Genomic DNA, 22084 nt, shown 5'->3' with positions numbered 1-22084 from the left:
TCAATTAATATAACGCATCATATTAACAAGCTAAAAAAATCACATGATTATATCAATCGATTGAGAAAATGCATTTGACAAAATCCAACACTCATTATGATAAAAACTCTCAGTAAACTAGGAAGAGAGAACTTCCTCAATTTGATAAAGAATGTTTACAAAATATCCTTGCAGCTAATATCATATTTCATAGTGGGAAACCTGACAATTTGAACTAGGCAAAGATGTCCACTTTTATCATTCCTTTTCAATATCATACTAGAAGTCTTAGGTATTATGATTAAATAAGACGAGGAAAAAAATAAAAGGCATACAAATTGTGAAGGAAGAAGTACAATTGTATTTGTTTGCTCAAAGAATAAAAAAACCTACTTTAATAAATAATTATAGCAACGTAGTAGGATACAAGGTTAATATACAAAAGTCAATTGCTTTCCTAAATACCAGCAATTAACAAATGCGATTTTTTTTAACAAATGCAATTTGAGATTAAAAACACAATTACCATTTGCATTAGCAATCCCCAAAATGTAATACTTAGTTATAAATCTAAAAATATATATAATAGCTATACAAATAAAGCTATAAAACTTATTAAAATAATTCAAAGAAGAACTAAATAAATGGAGAAGTATTCCATATTCATGGATAGAAAGACTCAATATTACCAGAATGTCAGCTCTTCCCAACTTTATCTACAGATTTAATGCAATCCCAATAAATATTCTAGCAAGTTATTTTGTGTATCTTGATAAACTGATTATAAAGTTTATAGGGATGGACAGGCAAAAGACCCAGAATAGCCAACACAACATTGAAAACAAGAAAAAACAGACTGACACCACTTGAATTCAAGACTCACTATAAAGCTACAGTAATCAAGACAGCATGGTTTTGGCAAAACAATACAGAAATAGATCAATGGAACAGGATATAGAACACAGAAATAGATACACATAAATATAGTCAACTTATCTTTGACAAAGGACCAAAGATAACATTTTCAATAAATGGTACTGGTACAACTGGATATCCACATGCAATAAAAGATGAATCTAGACACAGATCTTATACCCTTCAAAAATATTAACTCAAATAAATCACAGACCTAAATGTAAGATACAAAACTATAACACTCCTAGAAGATAACATGGGAGAAAATCCCAATGAACTAGAGTTTGGCAATGACTTCTTAGATACAATACTAAAGGAACACATGGGAAAAAGAACTTAAAACCTGGACTTCATTAAAATTAAAAATTTCTGCTCTATGAAGGTTACTTGTCAAGAGAATTAAAAAGAGAAGCCACAGAATGGCAAAAAAATTTGCAAAAACACATAACTGATAAAAGACTGTTACCCAAAATATATAAAGAACTCTTAAAACTCAACAAAAGGAAAATAAGAAAATGGATTAAAAAATAGGCCGAAGACCTTGACAGACACCTCCCCAAGAAAGATAAAAAAAATAGTGAATAAACATATGAAGAGATCCTCCACATCATATGTTAACAGTGAAATGCAAACTGAAACAATGAGATTCCACTACACACCTATTAGAATGACCAAACTACAGAACACTGGCAACACCAAATGCTGGAGGAAATGTGGAGCAACAAGAATGCTCATTACTTGCTGGAGGGAGTGCAAAATAGTGCAGCCACTTTGGAAGACAGTTCAGCAGTTTCTTACAAAATTAAACCTACTCTTATAACATGATACAACAATCACGTTCTATAGTATCTACCAAAAACATTGAGAACTAGTGTCCACATAAAAACATGCACACTGAGGCTTTTTATATTCACACAATTGTATTCACAATTGCCCAAACTTGGAAGCAACCAAGGTGTGAATAGATAAATAAACAGTGGTACATCAGATAATGGAATATTTCCCAGCACTAAAAAGAAGTGCGCTATTAAGCCATGAGAAGATATGAAAAAATTACTATGTGAAAGAAGCCAGTATGGAAAGGTATTATTCTAGCTCTATGACATTCTAGAGCAGGCAAAACTATGACTATAGTAAAAATGATGAGTGCATGGCTTAGGAGAAGGAAAGATGAATAGGCAGAGCACAGAGGACTTTTACGGCAGTGAAACTACTGTGTAATAATATTAATATAAGTGTGGATACATGCTATTATACATTTTTCTAAATCTATAGAATACATAGCACCAAGAGTATAGCCATCATGTAAACTATTGATGGTGAGTGATAATGAGTCAAGGTAGTTTTGTCAATTGTAACAAATGTACCACTCTCAGAGATGTTGATAAAAGGGGCAGGTGTGAATGTTTAGGGCAGAGGGTATAAGGGAAATCTCTGTAATTTTCTTCAATTTTGCTGTGAACTTAAAACTGTTCTAAAAAAATTAAGTCTATTAAAGAAATTCATACACATAAACAGAGCTAATATTGATCAACTGTAGACACACCAATAAACTAACCTGACTAAATTTACATAGACTATGCCTCCATTTCTGCTTTCCAGCTTAATTTATACCCAGAGATGCCATATTACTTGGGATGATAGCACCTTCAATGAAAGAAATTTTACAAATATGGATTTTTCAATCACAAGTTAAATCTGAAGATACTTGTTTCCAAAGCAACAAACAGAATTTTACATATTTAGTTGGAGCAACCTGTGTGAGTGAATTAGTGAAAAGAGTATATTGACTAAGTCTGTAAACCTGGTCACCATTTCAAACCATCCTTTATTAGTTGTCATTATCTATACACCTACTACCCACTGCCTTTAACCCTGAGCTGTTGCTCAATCCTTGCCTCCAAGACAATCTCCACTGCTGGAGTCAAATAATCACACTGAAAACTCATTCCCCATAATGCTTTATAGCTATGATTTGACTCTAACTTTTGCAAAACTCACTCTAACCTTAGGCTTGAGATTCATGTGGATAAACTACATGATAACCTATAATTTTTTTTCCACATCAGTAACTACATTCTTTTAAATGAGTCCGAACGCAGATCTCCTAATGCATATTCTGATTCTGTAGCAAATTGTTACCCTGTAAGTTGCCAGCGCCTCTGGAGGTCCTCAGGTGAAGCACAATAGGATGGAGATTGGTCCATTTCTTTTGACGGTGATGGTTAACACATGTGTAGCAATTTTAGCTTGCTACACCCATGGCCACATTGCCTGTGGGGTCTGACGCTACCCCAGCCCACCATCAGCCGTGCAGCATTTCCTGTGTCTGTGGACATTCTGCTAACTAACGTACGGAGCCTTTATTCTCTGAGCCTGCAGTCACCACAGCCCTCTGGGGCTAATTTTTCTGGATGCAAGGCCTAGTGCCTATTTTCCTCAGCATGGCTGTTGACGCTGATACCTCCACGGCACTAATGCCTGCCATCCTCAGTGAAGGAGGACAAATTGCGTGTCCTTCTCAACGATGCATACTCCAACTTCACAAGACAATCTCCACTGCTGGAGTCAAATAATCACACTGAAAATTCATTCCCCATAATGGTTTATAGCTATGATTTGACTCTAACTTTTGCAAAACTCACCCATGCTCACAATTTTTTCCAGTTTGTGGCCCATGACTCAGCTTTCTACTCTCCTTCCACTGACTAAACTCTCACCTTGCCTCATGCCTCACTGAAGTGGTTTATTCCCATCAGCAGTACCCCCTCTGCATTCTCAACCTCTTCTTTGATTCTTTCTTTCTTCCTATTTTAACTGAAACCTGGATCTTGCCTGAAAAGTCCAATTCTCCTCCTACCTCTGTCAAAAGCTGTTTTTCTTTTCTCACTCTCAAAGTTAGGGATTTGGCCTGCTGGGTTGTAAAGTACTTGTTTCTTGTGAAAATTCTGTTCCGTTAAGTTTACGCCATCCACACTCTTGCAGAGATTACTAAAAATCCATTTCCTCCTTTCTCTCAGAGCCAGTAAGCTTGCATATCCAGGCCTCTCTTGCAGGAAGATGTGGCCACATGATTTAGCTCTAGCTAATAGAATATTAATCAAAAAGTGACATGAGCCCTTTTAGCCTTAGGTCTTTTAAGAAGTAGATACACATCTGCTATGTTCTCTTTCCCCATTTGCTAGCTGGATGCAGATGACAAGAAAACCTAGGTGATATTGAAACCATAAGATGGAAGAAGCCTGGATCCCGGATTCACTGCTTGAATAAAAGCTTGTCATTTGCTACCTTGGCAGGTAAAAACACCTACCTTGGACAGGAAAAAAGTAGTAGCAGAAAATCAACTGCTACTGTGCTTGAGCCACTATAACCATGGGCACTATTTTTTGATGCAGCTGACATTATTCTTACCTATATATTATAAATGTTCTTCATTGTCATCTACCAGACTCCAGTATAGTCTATCTCACTTATTGGAGACTTTGGCATAAAACAAACATATTTTTCCCCTCTATCTCAACCCATCATGAGTAACTGTAATATCCACTTAGACAACCTATCCAAAACCATGTCCTTTAAATCCTTGACCTATAGTTTCAAATTATTTCCACCTCTACCTCAATTTGGTTACTCGTTCACATAGGAATACTTTGAAAACTGTCATCTCCTATAACTCCATCTTCAAAATCACTATCAACCAATCTGCCATATGACTGAAATCTCCTCTCCATTTCATCAACTTGTTCAAGCATTATCATGATGATTATTAATTGATTTCACTGAGACAATCATCCTTTCTTCATTTCCCTTCACATCTACCTTAGATTCCATGATGCATCATTTGAATAACATCCTGAATTTCATTGCTCTTCTGACTTTCCTTTACATACACTTAGCGAAACCCCAAACCTGCAGAAATTGATCTGTCTGCCTTTTCTCTGATGTAATATCCAGATAATAGAGCACTAATGAATAATATAACACGGAAGACCAATTCCAGTATAAAGATGCAATCACTAATCTCTAACTAACCCTCAACACTTCCAGAAATATAACTACCAACTTAGCATCTTCTCCCGAATATGAAAAAGTCACCCTAAAACTCAATATTTCCACACACCTAATCTAGTCAATATCTCCCATAAATCTTTTCTTCTGTCAGTATTTTTTCTCAGTGACCCACCTTGTATCTACACATGCACACCATAACCATGCATTCATCCTTAACAATCTCCTTCCTTCCACGTTCAACATCAGTCCTTCTCAAGCACTTGTTAATATTACTTCCCAAATACCTATCAACTTCTCCCCATATTTTCTGTCACCACACTAGTCCAAGCCAATAGCATCTTGCCTGGAGTAGATCTTAAGAAATTTGTAATTTTATTTAAGCTTTATTACCTGATCATCATCTGTAAAATTACTATACTATAAGCTCCTTTGGATTGGGTTTTTGCCCATTTTTGCTTTCTATTTTATCTCTAGCACTTTGCATTTTTTCTTTGCTTATTATGAATTGATAAACATTTACTGAATAAATGGATGAATGGATACATTACTATAGGTACATGTAGCAGTGTTATCAGAATAAACATATTCATGTATGTGAAGCAAGTATTCATATCCACATCATCTAAGAGAGAAAATCTGAAGTTCAACAAAAGCCATACATGCAGATCATGATGAATTTGGATTCAAATTTAGATCTTCTCAATTTCCCTGACTAACTCCTGAGTATCTTTCTGGTCCTATACAGTGATGTGCTTTAAACCTTACAGAATGCTCTCTTTTTCCTTTAACTAATATATATTTTTTTCATTTAACATAATTGTATAAGTTAATGCGATTATCTATAAATACAGAAAATAATGCCCATGGAAGGCATTGTAATGCTTTAAAAAGCATGCTACTCCCTGCAAATGCTTTAAAAGAAATACATTAATTTTGTAAATGGAAGTGTTTAACAGCCACACTCCAAATTAAGATTGAAACCAAAATATAGCCAAAGTAGTCCTCGTGTGAAAGGAAAAGGAGCCAGAGAAGAAAATGACAAAAACTGACATTAAAAACCATTATTTTCTATCACTTACTGAGTGCCATGTTGCAGACACCCTGCTAAGCAATTCATATGTGCTGTAAAATAGAAACTATTATTATCCCTATTTTACAGATAAGAAAATTGAGAATTAGAGGAAACAATCAAACCCAGGAGCCAAATTCAACTTCTGTGTGATTCCAGAAGCTACACTTAACATTAAATTGCCTTCTCAGTAAGTAGTTAAGTCTTCCATTTTGAGCCATTACTTAGCGAAAAATCAACAAAAGCATTTTTTACTACTAATAGCATCTGATAATGAGACATTTCAATTATAATCAGATGGGGAAGGAGAACACTGTGTACATTATGAAACTTAGCTTTCTTAGGATATTAAATAAGCAAATTGTTTAGTCTTACCCATGAATTCAATCCCCAAATGGTCTGCTACACCAAAGTCGGCATGGAAAGAAGGGGAACAGAAAAAGAGAAAAAGGTTAGAAAAAAATTCCACACATAGAAATCAGTGCTGATAAGACCGACATTCAAAGCAAGAAATATGTGTTAATTTTAACCACTATGCTTGAGAAAGAGAACTTACAGATCACCAACAATATGGGTGCTCCGAACACCGACAGGTATTTCCTTAAAGCTTCTGAACTATAGTTTAAAATTTTAAATGAACTAATATTGCATTAGTTCATTAGTTCATGAACTAATAATGAACTAATTATTGCATAATTACAAATTATGCTAAGTATAAATTTAGCAAAAAAAAAGAAAGGAAAAAGACTGTTTACACAATGAACATCTGGTACTAATGTTATTTTGAGAACTAATAGTATTTTACATGTAATAACTATTTGTTCAACATAAACTTATTTGAACCTCCATGTTCAGATGAGCAAGCAAAGAATTCCTGCATGAAAGGCCCTACCTAGGTGCTCTTCACCTGCGCAAAAAAGCAATCATGGTAGACTTTTCTCTTTCTTTCTCTCATTTATTAGATGAGAAAACCATGCTTCGATGAGACTAAAAATCTTCCATAGGTCCCCAAATTTGAGGCAGATTCTAGGTACAAATTCTGTCTACCTGACCCTTAACTCTCATGACTATTCAACTTGACAAGCCATCCTATCAAAACCAAATGGTAGGTGTGTCCATGACAGTTGCATAGGTACATGGATAGCAAAGGGTCTTGACCAGCTGAAATGTTCTTGATCAGCAGAGTGATCGATTGTGCTGGGCTAGGCCCAAGCATTTGATCGCGGAGATTCAGAGATTTCTTTATTTAAATGGTGCTTTCTTTTGATTATTTAATTTTGCACTCATTCAAGTTTTAAATTCGTTGTATTACTTAATGATATTTTCTGTTGTTGTAATATTTATCTGAAATGAGAATAAGTGGGGGGAAAAAAGTACTGCTACAATTATATTTTTTCCTAAGACTAATAGCTGAGCTTCCTTTTTATGAGTTCTTCATTTAGCAAATCTTTTCCTTTCAGAAATATGCACTTAGTAACCTTGAATATTTCAACGGCCTTTCCTGTTTGTAAGTAGTTCATTTTTTTAAATTTTATTGTGGAAAAACATACATATAACATAAAATTTGTCATTTTAACCATGTTTAAGTATATGATTCAGTAGTAGTAACTACATTCACAGTGTTGTACAGTCACTATCAATTTACTTCTAAATTTTTTCATCACCTCAATCAGAAACTCTTCACCCTTAAGGCATAATTCTTTTTTTGTTCCTGATCCCAGCCCCTGGTAACCACAAATCTCCTTTCTGTCTCTATCAATTGCCTATGAATAGTTTTTAAGTGATTAGCACATACTTTGACTGAGAAATGTCTACTTATATAAACAGAGAGGGTGGCCATGTTTCCAAAGAGCAGATGCATCTTCTCTTCACTTGGCATTTGGTGCTTGCTCTGGGCTGACATGCGCTATGATAGTATCGAGCACACTTTCGTGTAAAGACAGGATTCTTGTTTTCAAGTAGTTCAGAAATCAATGGGAGACCACAGAGAAAAGGCTCTGGTCATTCTTTTTAATAAGTGCTATAATGGAAAAGCAGAAAATGGACACAGGATGAAGAGGCCGGCGACCCATAAACTTGCTCCTGGGAGGGAGAGAATGTGTGATACAAACAGTGAAATCTGTAGAAAAGGCGGGAAGACCATGTTTGTGTTCTTGTGCAAATAAGAAGCTTCGTGACTCTGTGCACTTAGAACACTAGACAGACGCAAGTTGTGGCATTTAAATACAAGGAGGTGAGATTCCCTACAATGAGACTAAAGGTAAGGGAAAAAAAAAAAAAAGACATGTAATAAAGAGCTAACCTTTTGCAGCATACAGCCAGAAGAGAAGGTTCAGGAAAGAATTCAAGAGAGGGGAGTGTGTAGAAATCAAGGAGCAGAGGACCAAAAGAAGTGGACCATAGATATTCGGTTACATGACTGGGCGGGTGGAAAGCCATTAGATTCAGCCTGGTTGAACAAGAGCTTGCTGGCGGAGCTGAGCTGGCTCAGAACTGGCTGCCTAGAGTCCGTTTTGTGGTAGGGATAATCAGTAGCCTTTTTCCATTCTTCTATGACCTTAGCTGCTCCACTCTGTATGTGACCGGAAATATGAGCTTTGTGAATGTGTAAACTGTGCTAAGAAGTGAGTGGCATGTTTGGTAAATACGAACACCTTCCAACCACAATAAATTCATGACCAGTAGCAGAGACGGAAATCAGAATTTAAAAATTATTCAGACACTTAAAGGTCTATGTAAGGAAAGCAAAGAAATATGGCTTCTCTAACATAACGGAAAAGTTACATCTAATTATTAGAGTTGTAATTTTCAGAAATACTCTCAAGCAGGATGGCATTCATATTCTTGGATTTTAAAGGGAATTGTTTATTAATTTTTATAATAGACTATGCATGGAAACTGACACCACTGATCACACAAATAAAAAGTTATATCATATTTACAATCTCTCTCATGCACAAATATACACACATATTTCCACTGTTTTCTTAAAATTCTAACACTGTGATCACTATTGCAGGTTTTAAGGCACTCACAGGCTTTGGCACCTACAGAAGAATCAATGAAAATCTACTAAGAACAGATGACAGAAAAGCAATTAATTTTGTTGTTTGAATCATACACAGACCATAAACCACAGTATTTCTCAAAACCCTTTACTGGCTATTTCTCAAAGCAAACAGCCTGCCTGGGGATATTCAGGCCTGCAGGAAAACATCAAGAGGGATGAGGTGAAGATTAATTAAGGAATAGTTTATTTATACACTCACTCAACAAACTATGTGCCAAGCATTGCACAGATAACAGGGTGGGAGAGGAGGCACATATTTAAGCAAAAACAGTTTGATTTTCCCTAAGGCATGTATTGGAATATATAACCTCCTTCTTCCCAACTCTTCAATTAAGTTTTATATATTAAAATTGCATTTGTTTTAAAATACTCCCAGCTTCAGATTCTAAAGTAGTGGCTAACATTTACTGAGCACTTAACTATGCACCAGGAATTCCTTGAAGTATTTTCTAACAGCAGCTTACAAGGTTGTGGTTATGCTCATTTTACAGGACTGGAACAGAAGCACAGAGAGGGGAATGAACTTTCCCCAAACCACACCAGCTGTGAGTGCTGGGAACAGGATTGAGCCTACGCCAGCTGGGCTCTCAGCCGCTGGTTACGCTCAAAGTTTTCATATGCCCTCCCTATAAAGAAAAAGCTAAGTTTTACAAAAATCATCAAGTAATGAGATCTTCAGGGAGGAATTATTTAATCCACTTAAGAGAACAAGTTGTTTTCAAGTATCCTCAGGCACTGTAGAAGCACCACTTACTTACTTGCTCACCCCTAGTCTATTGATGAAGTGCCAGACATCAATAGTAGGGGGGGGACAGAGGAAGACGACTGGTCCCTGTCTCTGAGGAGCCAAATTACTAAATCATTAATATTTCTTCATTGGTTACCAGCAAATTTCTTCATGATGAGGCTGGCCTAGTTGAAGTGACTTGCTTGTACATATAGCAAGTGACATGAAAAAAAATTTGTCTGAAAATATGCCAAGCATTAAACCAAATGATCTTACACCTAATTAGCAACAAGCTTAACAAATGCCAGCAACTCTGCTGCAGAGCTGAAACCGTTGTGAAGATCTTAAGACTAGGTAGATGACTCAGGAGACAAAGCGAACATTCTATAATACCAAAAACTCCTGGAAAACTCCTGGAAATTCGAGGCTCACAATTTTTTTTAATTGACAGAAATTGTCAATTGTATGTATTTATCATGTACAACATGATATTTTGAAATGTGTATACATTGTGGAATGGCTAAATAAAGCTAGTTAACATATACAATATTTCACATATTTTTTTATGGAGATAACATTTAAATTCTACTCTGTTAGCAATTTTCAGGTATATGATACATTGTTATTAACTATAGTTGTCATGGTAATGTTGCACAATAGATCTCTTGAACTTATTCCTCTTGTTTAACTCTAACTGAAATTTAAGGCCCACATTTCTAAAGTGTCCATGGTTCCATGTACCTCTTGTTTATATGCTGACAGACAAAGAGGGCTAGCAACAGGTCCCCAAGGTGGGCAGGCTGAGAAAGAGCAAGTGAAAGCAGTGCTTGACGTGATTCCAGTCTCGGGGTGCAATGAGTCATGCTGGCATCAGGCTATAATCAAGAACTCTCCACAATGCAGCCCTGGGGCCGAGCAACATGAATGCAGGTTTTAAGCACCAGCCCTGTATTAAGAGTAACTGAGCAAAGTGATTTTGTCATATAACAGTCCCAAATGTGATGCTTTAAACCCTTCTTCTGTGAACGTGGAAAAGCATGTTACATGAAAATATTGAGCTGTGTTTTACAACGTCAGAATACTGGCTTAAGGTTCAGTGGGCTTCTCTGTTGCAGGAATCCCCCAAACACCTCCTATTTGTGTGGAGACTCTGTGGGTGGTAGTGAAATAGGCAGCATTTGCCAACTGGATGAAAACAGCCCCGTTGTCACGGAGCGCCCTGTGGAACTAGTGATATATGGTACTCGCTCTGGGAATTACATGCCATGTAAGTGTGGAACAAACCACCCACTCAATTACAAAATATGTCAGTTGTAAACGGTTTATCTTAATACCTGAACTGAAATCTGTCACTCTGCAGATTCCACCCCCAGATCCCTGTCAAATGACTTTTTAACTGGTGACACTCTAGGAAGAGGTAGCCCTTCCCAACTGAGAAGACGAAATTGGATTTAGGAAGAATGTAAGCTGGGTCTTGAATATTTGCTGACCCTTAACGCCTTGAGCTCATCATTCTCTAGTAGCTTCTGGAATCACCGTAAAGAGATGTCATCGTCTCGTGCTTCAGCAATGGGTCCATGTGCTCTGTGACAGCAGTGAGGGGAGTGGCAGCCACACCTGAATCTCTCAGGCCTTACATCCCACAGTGCGGAAGGGGCATGAGAAACTATCAAGAGTGCCGCACGCTCCCCTTGTAGGTACTGCGCTCAACCCTATACTGTCCGACCTAAAAGGAGAGGGATACTATTTTATCCTCTTCCCAGCTACTTAGTGCAAGAGTTAGGATATGAATGCAGATCGGATTCTAAACCCTATGTTCCCTTTGCTAAATTATGCTACTGTGTTAAATACATAATTTTGTTTTAAAATGTATATACTTCACATTTACATATAATTGACTTTAGAATTTATACATGTTCATGAATAAAATAGGGGAAGTAAAAAAACCATGTTAATAAAAAGAAATTGATACCTCTCTCAAAACCTCCTAAAATTAATCCATGCTAATTTTTAGCTCTATTTCTTCCTATACATGTAAAATAAACGAAAAGTCAATTCTACATGAAATCACCTAGCCACGTGAGCCTAAATCAGGGGACTATCTGCGGCCATTTCAGCTCTATAATCCCAATCCCTCCTCGCCTCCATCTCATCAGAACTGACAGCTTTTTCTACTGCAGAGAGTAGGTCATGACATTATTACTGTGGCCAGCCTCACACCAGACAGGCCATCAATCATGGAAGAGGCAAAACCACTTTTCCAGAAAAGCACACAGTCCCTTTCTTTTTTCCCTGGGCCCTGTTACAGAACTTGGCATCCCCCCAGCAATCCTCCCCCCTCACCCCAGCAAGAGCTCTATTGCTGACTCCTGATGAACAGGGACACCTCTATTTCTTCATCTCCTCCCGTTCTCCGAGTAAGAATGCTCATTTGTATCGAAGGAGGAGAAACAGGCAGCCATGGAAACTCTGCCATATGTTGACATACTACAAACTCAAGATGAGCATTCTGCTCCACAAAATGAAATATTAAAACAGGCTTGCACCTGAGCCTTACGGGTGACCATTTACTTCTCAAACATGATCTTGCCTAAATAGCTTGTAGAATTTTCCAATGCAAACATCTTGGAACATTACACTTAACTCCAATTCCATCGTCATAATTACTTATCAAAAAATTTAATAAGAATTACCATTATATAGAAGAATTCTTCATTCAGAAATTAAATACTGCTTTTTTTTTTTCCTTATGTAACTGATGAAAGTAGCTATGTAGGTGAATACACTAGAGTCCTGCTCCTGAGACTCACAATATGTGTCTCAACATCTTTTCATATGTTATCAACTTTCTAAAGTTCTTATATTTTCTAACCAGGCACTTCTATGCATATCATTTTATCTAATTTTTAAAATTAGCCTGTGAAATAATGCAACTGAGCCTCATTTAGCAGCTAAAGAAAGTAAGCTTTTGTAAACAAGGAGAGGTCACATTTGTAGATTCCTAATGCTTAGGATGGGAAAAAGCATCATAAATTCTAGAACTGAAGGGTAGTTGTCGCTTCTGTTCCCTCTTTCATCACTCCAGCCTGTCACAAGGTCCAGTATTTTGTAGAGGCTCAATACACATTTACTGAATGAAGGAAATGCCACCTGGTTAAGCCCCGTTGCCCACCGGGCATGCCCACTGCATATGATATCTGTCTGTATTTCTCTCAGAGAATAACCAACTCTAAGTTTTTGAGGACTCCGAGGAACATGACACCTCTGATGGAAACTAGATATTGAAAAACATTATCCACAAATGTTTCCAGAAAACTCCCCCAAATCAATGCACATTTAATTGCTACTTACTTGAGTCTACAATTCTGAAGTCCATAAACACCAGATTATTATTTGAGAAGGTCCAGCTCACTTATATCTTTGTTACATGATTTTTTTTTTTTTTTTTTTTTTGAGACAGAGGCTCGCTTTGTTGCCCAGGCTAGAGTGAGTGACGTGGCGTCAGCCTAGCTCACAGCAACCTCAAACTCCTGGGCTCAAGCGATCCTACTGCCTCAGCCTCCCGAGTAGCTGGGACTACAGGCATGCGCCACCATGCCCGGCTAATTTTTTCTATGCATATTAGTTGGCCAATTAATTTCAGGGGTCTCGCTCTTGCTCAGGCTGGTTTTGAACTCCTGACCTTAAGCAATCCACCCGCCTTGGCCTCCCAGAGTGCTAGGATTACAGGTGTGAGCCACCTCGCCTGGCCTGTTACATGATTTTTATGTGTAATTTAGGCTTCACATGAGTAAATGGTCAATTATCAGAAAAAATATTAAATTTTCCACGGTAATTAAAATGCTATTATATACGCTATTTAAACATTTGCCCCTTAATAACTTTAATTTAAGTAATCTTTGTAATAGCTGTTATATGCCCTTTTGGGAGTCTAACTTTTCAACTTCAATCCTGGTCAGTATAAATGAAGACATACAATAGAGATTATGGTTAATAGATAGAAGGATTATAATAAAATGGGGGAAGGTCTACTCAAAAAAGAGAAAGAAATAAAAATAAAGAAAGGATTTTATGGCAAATATTCACGTGTTTATATGTGAGTTTGTAGTTGTCATAATGATTAAAACCTTTGCTACCAGTTTTAATACCATGCTTTTAATCATACTTTTTAATTTAAAATTTTGATATCTTCATAATGAGCACTAATTCAGAAAATGATGGGCATATTTAAGGAAACATTGATTTGAGGTATCCTCCACTAAACAAAGAGCAATGACAACTCACCACCATCTGCCAACATAGACGACAACTTCTGTGACTGATGTGGAGATCCCAGAAAAGGGACTCTCTGCTTTCCCTCTGCCTAACACAGAGGAACTACACAGGAAGGTTACCCAGAAGGTCTATATGAGCTAGGGGATTCTCAGTCCTGGATTAACTGCCCAAGACACTGATCCAGAGCAGCCTAATGCTGTGATGTAGTGGATCTGGTAGAAAAATCTCATTATTGATATCTTAAGAAAAGAAAGTTCATGGCAAAAATGGAGTGAAGAGAATTCATTCTAGGAAGGCAAATGGATGGCATAACCAGGAAGAGATACTCTTAGGTTAGGACACGGGAATACAGGCAGCGCTGAGAAAGCTCAATTTATGACAAGCAGGGGTAACTTTCAGGGCTAAGGCTGTAAACAAGCACATGTGCTAGAGGCTTATGCTTAAGTGGTGCCTGATCCATTAAGAAACAGCCTAGGATAAGACACAAGGACCTGACCCCTTTCGTTTCTTTTTCCTTTTCTTTCGGCAACTAGGTAGCTTTCTTTAGGTTGAGTTCAAAATTGGTGGTAAGCAACTGTAGCTTCTGAAGGTCAGGCTTGTCCATTCTTAATGCCTGACTGCCTTTGTTTGCTATAGTTTGTTTTATGCAAAGATATTCACTTGTGTGGAAAAAAAGTCCTGGCGCTACAAATAGTTCTTTAGATGTAGGAGGTAGCTGGCTATGTAGAGTTATCCCAGAGAAAATGACTTAAAAATAAAACCAAAAACAAACAAACAAACAAGAACGACCTTTTGGCCAACCCTCCAAACACTCTATTCTGCCAGTACTTCCTAAAGGGCCCTGTCTTCACACATGTCATGCTTCTGTTAGGACCATCCCACTGGCCTGAAACTCCTCCCATCTTTCCAGACCTAATTCCTCTGAAGCTGTCTCTGATTTCCTGAAATAGTGTTATCTGCTCTACCTTTCTATGAGTGCTAATGAGATCTCTATTTAGCAAGTAGGATTATTATGCTTTGGATCATAACTAGTAGTGGTAGTGACATATCTATATAATGACTGATCAGGGGAACTGTGGGATTCTGCCCAGCCTTCCTCCACTTCCCCAGTGCCTTTCCAATAGCAGATGGCAAGTCAGTGTTTATTGAATCCTTTTGCATAATCTCACCAATTGTCTCTCTTGTTGAAAGTGTACTATTGTGATATTTTCTTAAAGCAAATCATGTATATAAACTATAATTTCAAATTTATACTAATGCTTTGACTCAGACCATTTTTGGCTCCAACAGTTCTCCATTCACTCTCTCTCTCTCTCTCTCTCTCTCTCTCTCTCTCTCTCTCTCTCTCTCCATATTTGGAGCTATAAAATTTACTCCTCATTGAATTGTGAATCACCCAGGGAGGTGGGGGTGGCAAGATCCTATCTTTTCCCATTCTAACACCTCAGTCAAACAAGGCTTTCCCACAGGTGACTACTCTGATAACAAGTTTTTATTTTAATGTCTTTGTAAAAAAAAAAAAAAAAAAAGGAAGAAGCAGCCTTTTGTGCCACTAGAATTGCAGAGAGGAAGCCTCCACAAGGTCTTTTTACCATGTTCTCCACTCCGCTGCTCAGCTCCTGCCTTTTCTCCTCGCATAAACTGAGCTGCACTGCAGAATGAATGCAAGCGCTTCAACACTTGCAACAAGAAGCCTTTTAAAAGCTCCAGATCTCTGGACCAGCTGCGATCTCTTGCACTTCTTCCAAGAGTCAGCTCACACACTGCCCTCGAGCTCTCCTCTTCACATTGTTCTTTGAATTCTATTTTGATCTCATTCTTCTGGTGGTCTCACCTTCTCCTGGGCTATGTACCTTGTCTAGCACGTAATAACTGCTAAAGCATTTTTGTTAATTGAATACACATAGGGATGGAAACTGAGTATCTGAATAAATTAATCAATTTATTTGTTAAAATGCACATATTTTTCTCCCTGATATTGGGTATGGAACTTTTACAATGATACACAAAATCAGGCAACAGGGAAGAAAACGTAGCAACCCTTTGATTTTTGTTGTTATGTTTCATTGTTTCATTCTAACAAGATAACACTTCTGATATTAGGGAACACCTTAATTTAATATTTAACGTTATCATTTTCTTTTATAAAAAGAAAATGGTATGAGAATAGTTTCATAGATTATGCTCTTTGTGCTGCATATTTCTGTTACCAAGTTTTAAAAGTCACATTCATTTACACTTACAAGCCCCTGAACACCTGGGAATTCTTAATAATGAGCACAACAGATGACACACTTGGGCTCACTAATGGATTAATTTATGACTTTTTCAGAGGTAAAATGTAGCAATAGGATGAAACTTTTTTCCTTAAATGCATAATCAGCTGAGGGTGTTATTTGTCTCATTTAAATGCAAAGAACAATTCTTCTCTTGCTTCCTGCTTCCTAAATCCATTAGGTAGTTAATAACATAAGGACTAATGTAAGCCTCCTTTATTTAATAGAATAAAGAAATGGAAATTAAATCGGCAGAGGCTTCTCCTAATAACGGTTTCCCCCAAAGTAACTGGATCATTCTTAGTAATGTAGAAAAACCAAGGGAAGCTCCTTTATTGAAATAATGGAGGAAGCTATTATCTAATAATTAGTTGGGAACTCAGTTGAATCCAGGTATTTTGAAGTTCTTACCCTCATCCTCCCACTCCACCTTCTCTAGTTTTAATAACGTTCTATATGTATTTTCTAGACATCTGAATGGAAATAGTCACTCTGCTAGCATCCTATTAGTGTGATAACCTTTTCAAAACGGGCCGCAGATGTCAGAAGCTAAGTGTGGATGAATTTAGAAAATTCTAATTTTACATCACTTAGACATTAGCAAGGCAGATGAATAGAGTCTACAACATTCTTCCTTGAAACCACCATCTACGAATGATATTCTTGAGAATCTTTATCACATTCTCCTCACTTGTCCTTGTAGCTTCCTTGCTAGCGATGGTATTTTACAGATGAGAAAACTGAGTTTCCGAGAGGTGAGCTAATTTGCTCAGGATGAGAGGTATCTTATTTCATTAAGCTGCGCCGGATTCGCCACAGACAACCTTCCACCTTTCACAGTCTGCTCCTGCCCCGGCTGCTTCTCCACATTCTCTCCAAGTCCCATGCCTTGGTGAGCCTCATTCGTTTATATACACTCACTTCAAGTAAAACCAGCCCTGAAAAGCATATCTTTTCCTACACAGGGTGTGCCGTAGAAATGGTCTTTTGTGGAATTGTTCATATTTGTGTGCTCTAAGTTTCATCACACTTCACTCTAATGATTGGAGTTACTTGTTCACTTGTGCATCCTCCCCTAGTGACTAAAAGCAATCTAATAAAATGATCACACATGATTTCTCTTTCTGCCATAGATTTCAGGACCGTTCCTGGCACAGATTGGGAATTTGAACACATATAGAAGAACTAAATAGTTGCACAGACTTTCGAGGATTTGCTCCATGTGCTCTCTGTTACTGGTACTTCCTTCAAACTTGTCTCCCTTCCTCCTTTAGGCAAGGGAAGTTTGACTAATAAACAGAGGGAGGGAAAAAATGGTTTTAGGTTACAAAATTCTGAGCCCAGAAGAAATCGAGGTATAAAATAATAGATTTGATAGTAGAGATAAAGAACAAGACTCCCTTTGCAGATTAATACATTAGAGATTTATTTAGGTGAAGGGAAAAAAATGGAAGAAATCCAAATGTCTGAGACAAGACCTTCCAAAACTAAACAGGAATGCTGCCGCAGCTACCACACCAAGCCATGCATTTCGTTCCCTGCTTTCTGCTCCAATGAAAGTGAAACGAGAATACCAAACCAGGTTCCTAGACAGAGCTGCTTGGAGCTTGCTCCATACAGCCCCTGGAGGAAGGAAGACCACAGACCACCCCTGCCCACCGCTCATCCAACCCAGCTTTACTCTGGGGGATGAAAAGCCTGGAGGGTCTGAGGAGATGGGGCTCAGATGTGCTGCAGTGGGAAGCAGCCGTGAGGACTAATTAATTCCCGGTGCATCTGATAGGCAGAGCCACTCAGATTTCTAAGTGGGTTCTGTGTAAGTGGTCTATGAGGTTGGGAAGACTATAGGATGCAGCGATGACCTTTCAGTGGACTGAAAACATTACAGGAATTAGGAATCTTGGTAGATGCCACCAGGATAGTCAAGAACACAAGGATCTGCCCAGCCCGCAAGCTCGGCCCCTCTCCAAGAACACCAGGCTTGGGCCCTGCATGAGCCACACCTCTTTCTAGAACACTGGTGCTAACTCCAGGAAACCGTTGTTAGGTAACTGTGACTATGCTTTTCTCTAATGCAGTGCAATGGAACCCTGAGTAGTAAATTATGAAATGCAAACAATAAAGAAATAGTAATATAGCTTAAGTTTTTCAGGACTTAATCTAGAGCAGTCACTCTACTTACTTTACATGCCTTAACTCATTTAAAACCTACAGCAACAATATGAATTATGTACTACTTTTATTCACATTTTAAATGTGAGACTGAGGCACATAGAGGTCAATTGCCATCCTCGACTTATAACTAAAGTGCTGGGATTCGAGCTCAGGAGACTCAGGAGATAGGTTTCAAGTATTAACTCTTTGAACTCAGTACACAAATGACCTGTTATATCCATTCATCCAATATTTTGTAGGCTGGGATTTGTTCCTGCTACAACATTAAGAAGCTGATTAATTTACTTATTATATTTCAAAATTAGGTATAACCTCATTGAACTCAATGTAGCCATGTTATCATTATAATTTATTTTTTTGTAAATTGACATTTCTTGTTCTTGAAAAAAATGGAATATAATAAGGTAATCTGTAAGGTTTAACTAAACAAAACTTTTAAAGAACAAGGTACAAAAAATATTCAACCAGTTTTGGGGGTTTCAAGCTGTTAAGCACTTATTATTGGATCGTTCTTGCTATAAGCATTTGATATTATTAAACCAAACAATTTTAATTTTACTTAATGTCAAATAAGTTTGAATTTTTGTTTCAAGTTATTTTCCTTCTCTTCATATTAGTAGATGGAGAGTGAATCCTAGATAAAGGATTCAAAGCTGTAGGAGATTGAATAATGACTTTCCCCCCTTGTGCAAATCGAGCCTTCACTAGAGGGAATGAAATTCATATGCTCATTTCAGGGACCAAAATGTGACAGCAGTTCACTGTGGTCCAGAAACATCAATCAAAGATATGAGGAGGAGGCGTGCATCGTGCAATAGCTGATGACCTCATTGCCCTGGATAACTGTGTGCCTGCAGCAAGCCAAACTCTCCTCTACACCAATGCCATCTACTCCTTTCACCACTAACACTAGTGTCCCCTCCTTAGCTGTTTCCCCTGTGGAAACTCATTGCAGCAGCATCCTCCATAGAACTGGTCTCCATGTCTGTCCAGCACTCCTCTGTGTCTGCAGTGCTCTGCCTAACCCTTCACTTATCTATCCCATCATGTTCTCCACCACCAGTCTTGCTCAACACAACCACGCTCTCACCTGGATGGTTTTACTACAGTAGTTTCCTCCCTAATTTCTCTGCTTCCACCATTGACCCCCACATAGCAGCCAGAGAGATTCCTTTAAAATTTACATCAGACGAGACTGGGCACATTCCGAACAAATCTCACATGTTCTCACTCACACGTGGGATCTAAATATAAAAACAACTGGTCTCATGGAGACAGAGAGTAGAATATGGTTACCAGAGGCTGGGAAGGGTACCAGGGAGGGCGGATAAAGTGAGGATGATTAATAGGTACAGAAATATAGATAGATAGAATGAACAATATTCGATAGCAAAACAAAGTGACTATAATCAAAAATAAGTTAGGGGATACTTTAAAGTAAATGAAAGAGTGGAGTTGGAATGTTCCAAAGAGACGATAAATGCCTACAGTGACAGATACACCAATTAGCCTGATTTGGTTAATTTACATTGTATGCCTGTATCAAACATCACATGGAGGGGGTGGAGCAAGATGGCGGACGAGTAACACCGCCAGACAGAGTGTCTCTGCAGAAAAGACAGATTCTAGCAGAAATTAGAGGAAAGAAGCAAGAAGATGAGCATACAGCGGATGAGGGCCGGAAGGAGGGGCACCTGAGACCCTGGGAGACTCCACGGGAGGAGGCTGCGGAGGAGAACTGGAGGCTGAGACCACCGGAGCAGCCCGGAGACCAGCAGCAAGGGTAGGTGGATTCGCTGTTTCCCCTCCCCTGCATTTGGGACTGCTGGTGGGCTCCCCAGCAGGTGGAGAGACCTGCGGACACCAGCCCAGAGACCGCCGCCACCAGCCAGCGGTGAGCCTGTAGCAGACATGGCACCAGGTTCCCAACTTCCTCCGGGCACCTCCATGTGCACAGACCCGAGCCGCGCGGCAGGCGCCATATTGCCTCCTCCTCCCCTCCCCCGACCCTATCCGCGGCTGCCCAGAGAGACAATACAGCCACCAGCCTGAGGCACCTCCAGGGAACGGGACCTTCCCTTTTGGGACCCTACAGCTGACTCAGGGGACCTCAGACTGTGAGCTCCCTACCCGCCCACCCTCCCAGGTGCTGCTGGCACGGTGTTCCCAGGAGAACAGTGCCGACTCAGAGGCTAAGAGACATAGACCCAGCTTGGGCTCCCTGTGGGTGAATTGGGACCGGAAATCCTCTCCCTGGTGGGGATACAGTTTGAACTCTGGGACCCAGAGGTCGGACCTGCAGACCAGATCCCCTGCACTGAGGGCTAGCATTGCCCGGGGCACAGAAGGGTTATACGTGAACAGCCTACTGAGGGCTGTGTGCCTCCAGGGGCGGATCGGCGCCCTAGAGGGCAACCCTCCTCCCAGGAGGAGACTGTGCGCCCAACCCAGGTGGCGTTCCTGTGCAGGGAACCTCCCCGCCGACATCACAGTCCCGGGAGGCCTGGTGGCTTGTGGTCTGGCCTGCTGGCAGAGGCTCAGGAGTAGCTGCGGACTTGGGGAGGGTGGAAAGAAAATTTTTGCATCCTATGCATCCGATAAGGGACTGATAACTAGAATGTACTCAGAACTCACGAAAATCAGGAAGAAAAAATCAAATAACCCCATTAAAAAGTGAGCAAAGGACTTAAACAGAAACTTTTCTAAAGAAGACAGAAGAATGGCCAACAAACATGAAAAAATGCTCAACATCTCTAATCATCAGGGAAATGCAAATCAAAACTACAATGAGATATCACTTAACCCCAGTGAGAATGGCCTTTATCAAAAAATCTCCAAACAATAAATGCTGGCGTGGTTGTGGAGAGAGAGGAACACTCCTACACTGCTGGTGGGACTGCAAACTAGTTCAACCTCTGTGGAAAGCAATATGGAGATACCTTAAAGCGATACAAGTGAATCTACCATTTGATCCAGCAATCCCATTGCTGGGCATCTACCCAAATGATCCAATGACACTCTACAAAAAAGACACCTGCACTCGAATGTTTATAGCAGCACAATTCATAATTGCAAGGCTGTGGAAACAGCCCAAGTGCCCATCAATCCAAGAATGGATTAATAAAATGTGGTATATGTATACCATGAAGTACTATTCAGCTCTAAGAAACAATGGTGATATAGCACATCTTATATTTTCCTGGTTAGAGCTGGAACCCATACTACTAAGTGAAGTATCCCAAGAATGGAAAAACAAGCACCAGATATATTCTCCAGCAAACTGGTATTAACTGAGTAGCACCTAAGTGGACACATAGGTACTACAGTAATAGGGTATTGGGCAGGTGGGAGGGGGGAGGGGGGCAGGTATATACATACATAATGAGTGAGATGTGCACCATCTGGGGGATGGTCATGATGGAGACTCAGACTTTTGGGGGGAGGGGGGGAAATGGGCATTTATTGAAACCTTAAAATCTGTACCCCCATAATATGCTGAAATAAAAAAAAACAAAAAACAAAAAACAAAAAAAAAATGGAAAAAAAAAAAAAAGGTGAACTGAAAAAAAAAAAGACTCTATCAGCAA

General features: G+C 39.0%; 1 protein-coding gene across 7 annotated transcripts in view; it reads right to left on the bottom strand.

The window, feature by feature from the left end:
• The window catches only part of NRG3 (neuregulin 3), a 1059991-nt gene that overhangs the window by 128231 nt on the left and 909676 nt on the right, over positions 1–22084 (bottom strand). For 4 of the 7 annotated variants that reach the window (XM_012764721.3, XM_012764724.3, XM_012764720.3 and 1 more), the window contains exon 4: positions 6350–6376. In XM_012764721.3, coding sequence (XP_012620175.1) covers positions 6350–6376 — 27 coding nt within the window. The remainder of the gene's footprint in view (positions 1–6349; positions 6377–22084) is intronic. The other 3 variants (XM_076010185.1, XM_012764726.3, XM_076010184.1) reach the window with 1 other exon arrangement.

The sequence above is a fragment of the Microcebus murinus genome, chromosome 14, assembly GCF_040939455.1.
Source record: "Microcebus murinus isolate Inina chromosome 14, M.murinus_Inina_mat1.0, whole genome shotgun sequence".
NCBI lineage: Eukaryota > Metazoa > Chordata > Mammalia > Primates > Cheirogaleidae > Microcebus > Microcebus murinus.
The sequence above is the reverse complement of the archived record's forward strand: the minus strand, read 5'-3'. Positions and strand labels throughout refer to the sequence as shown.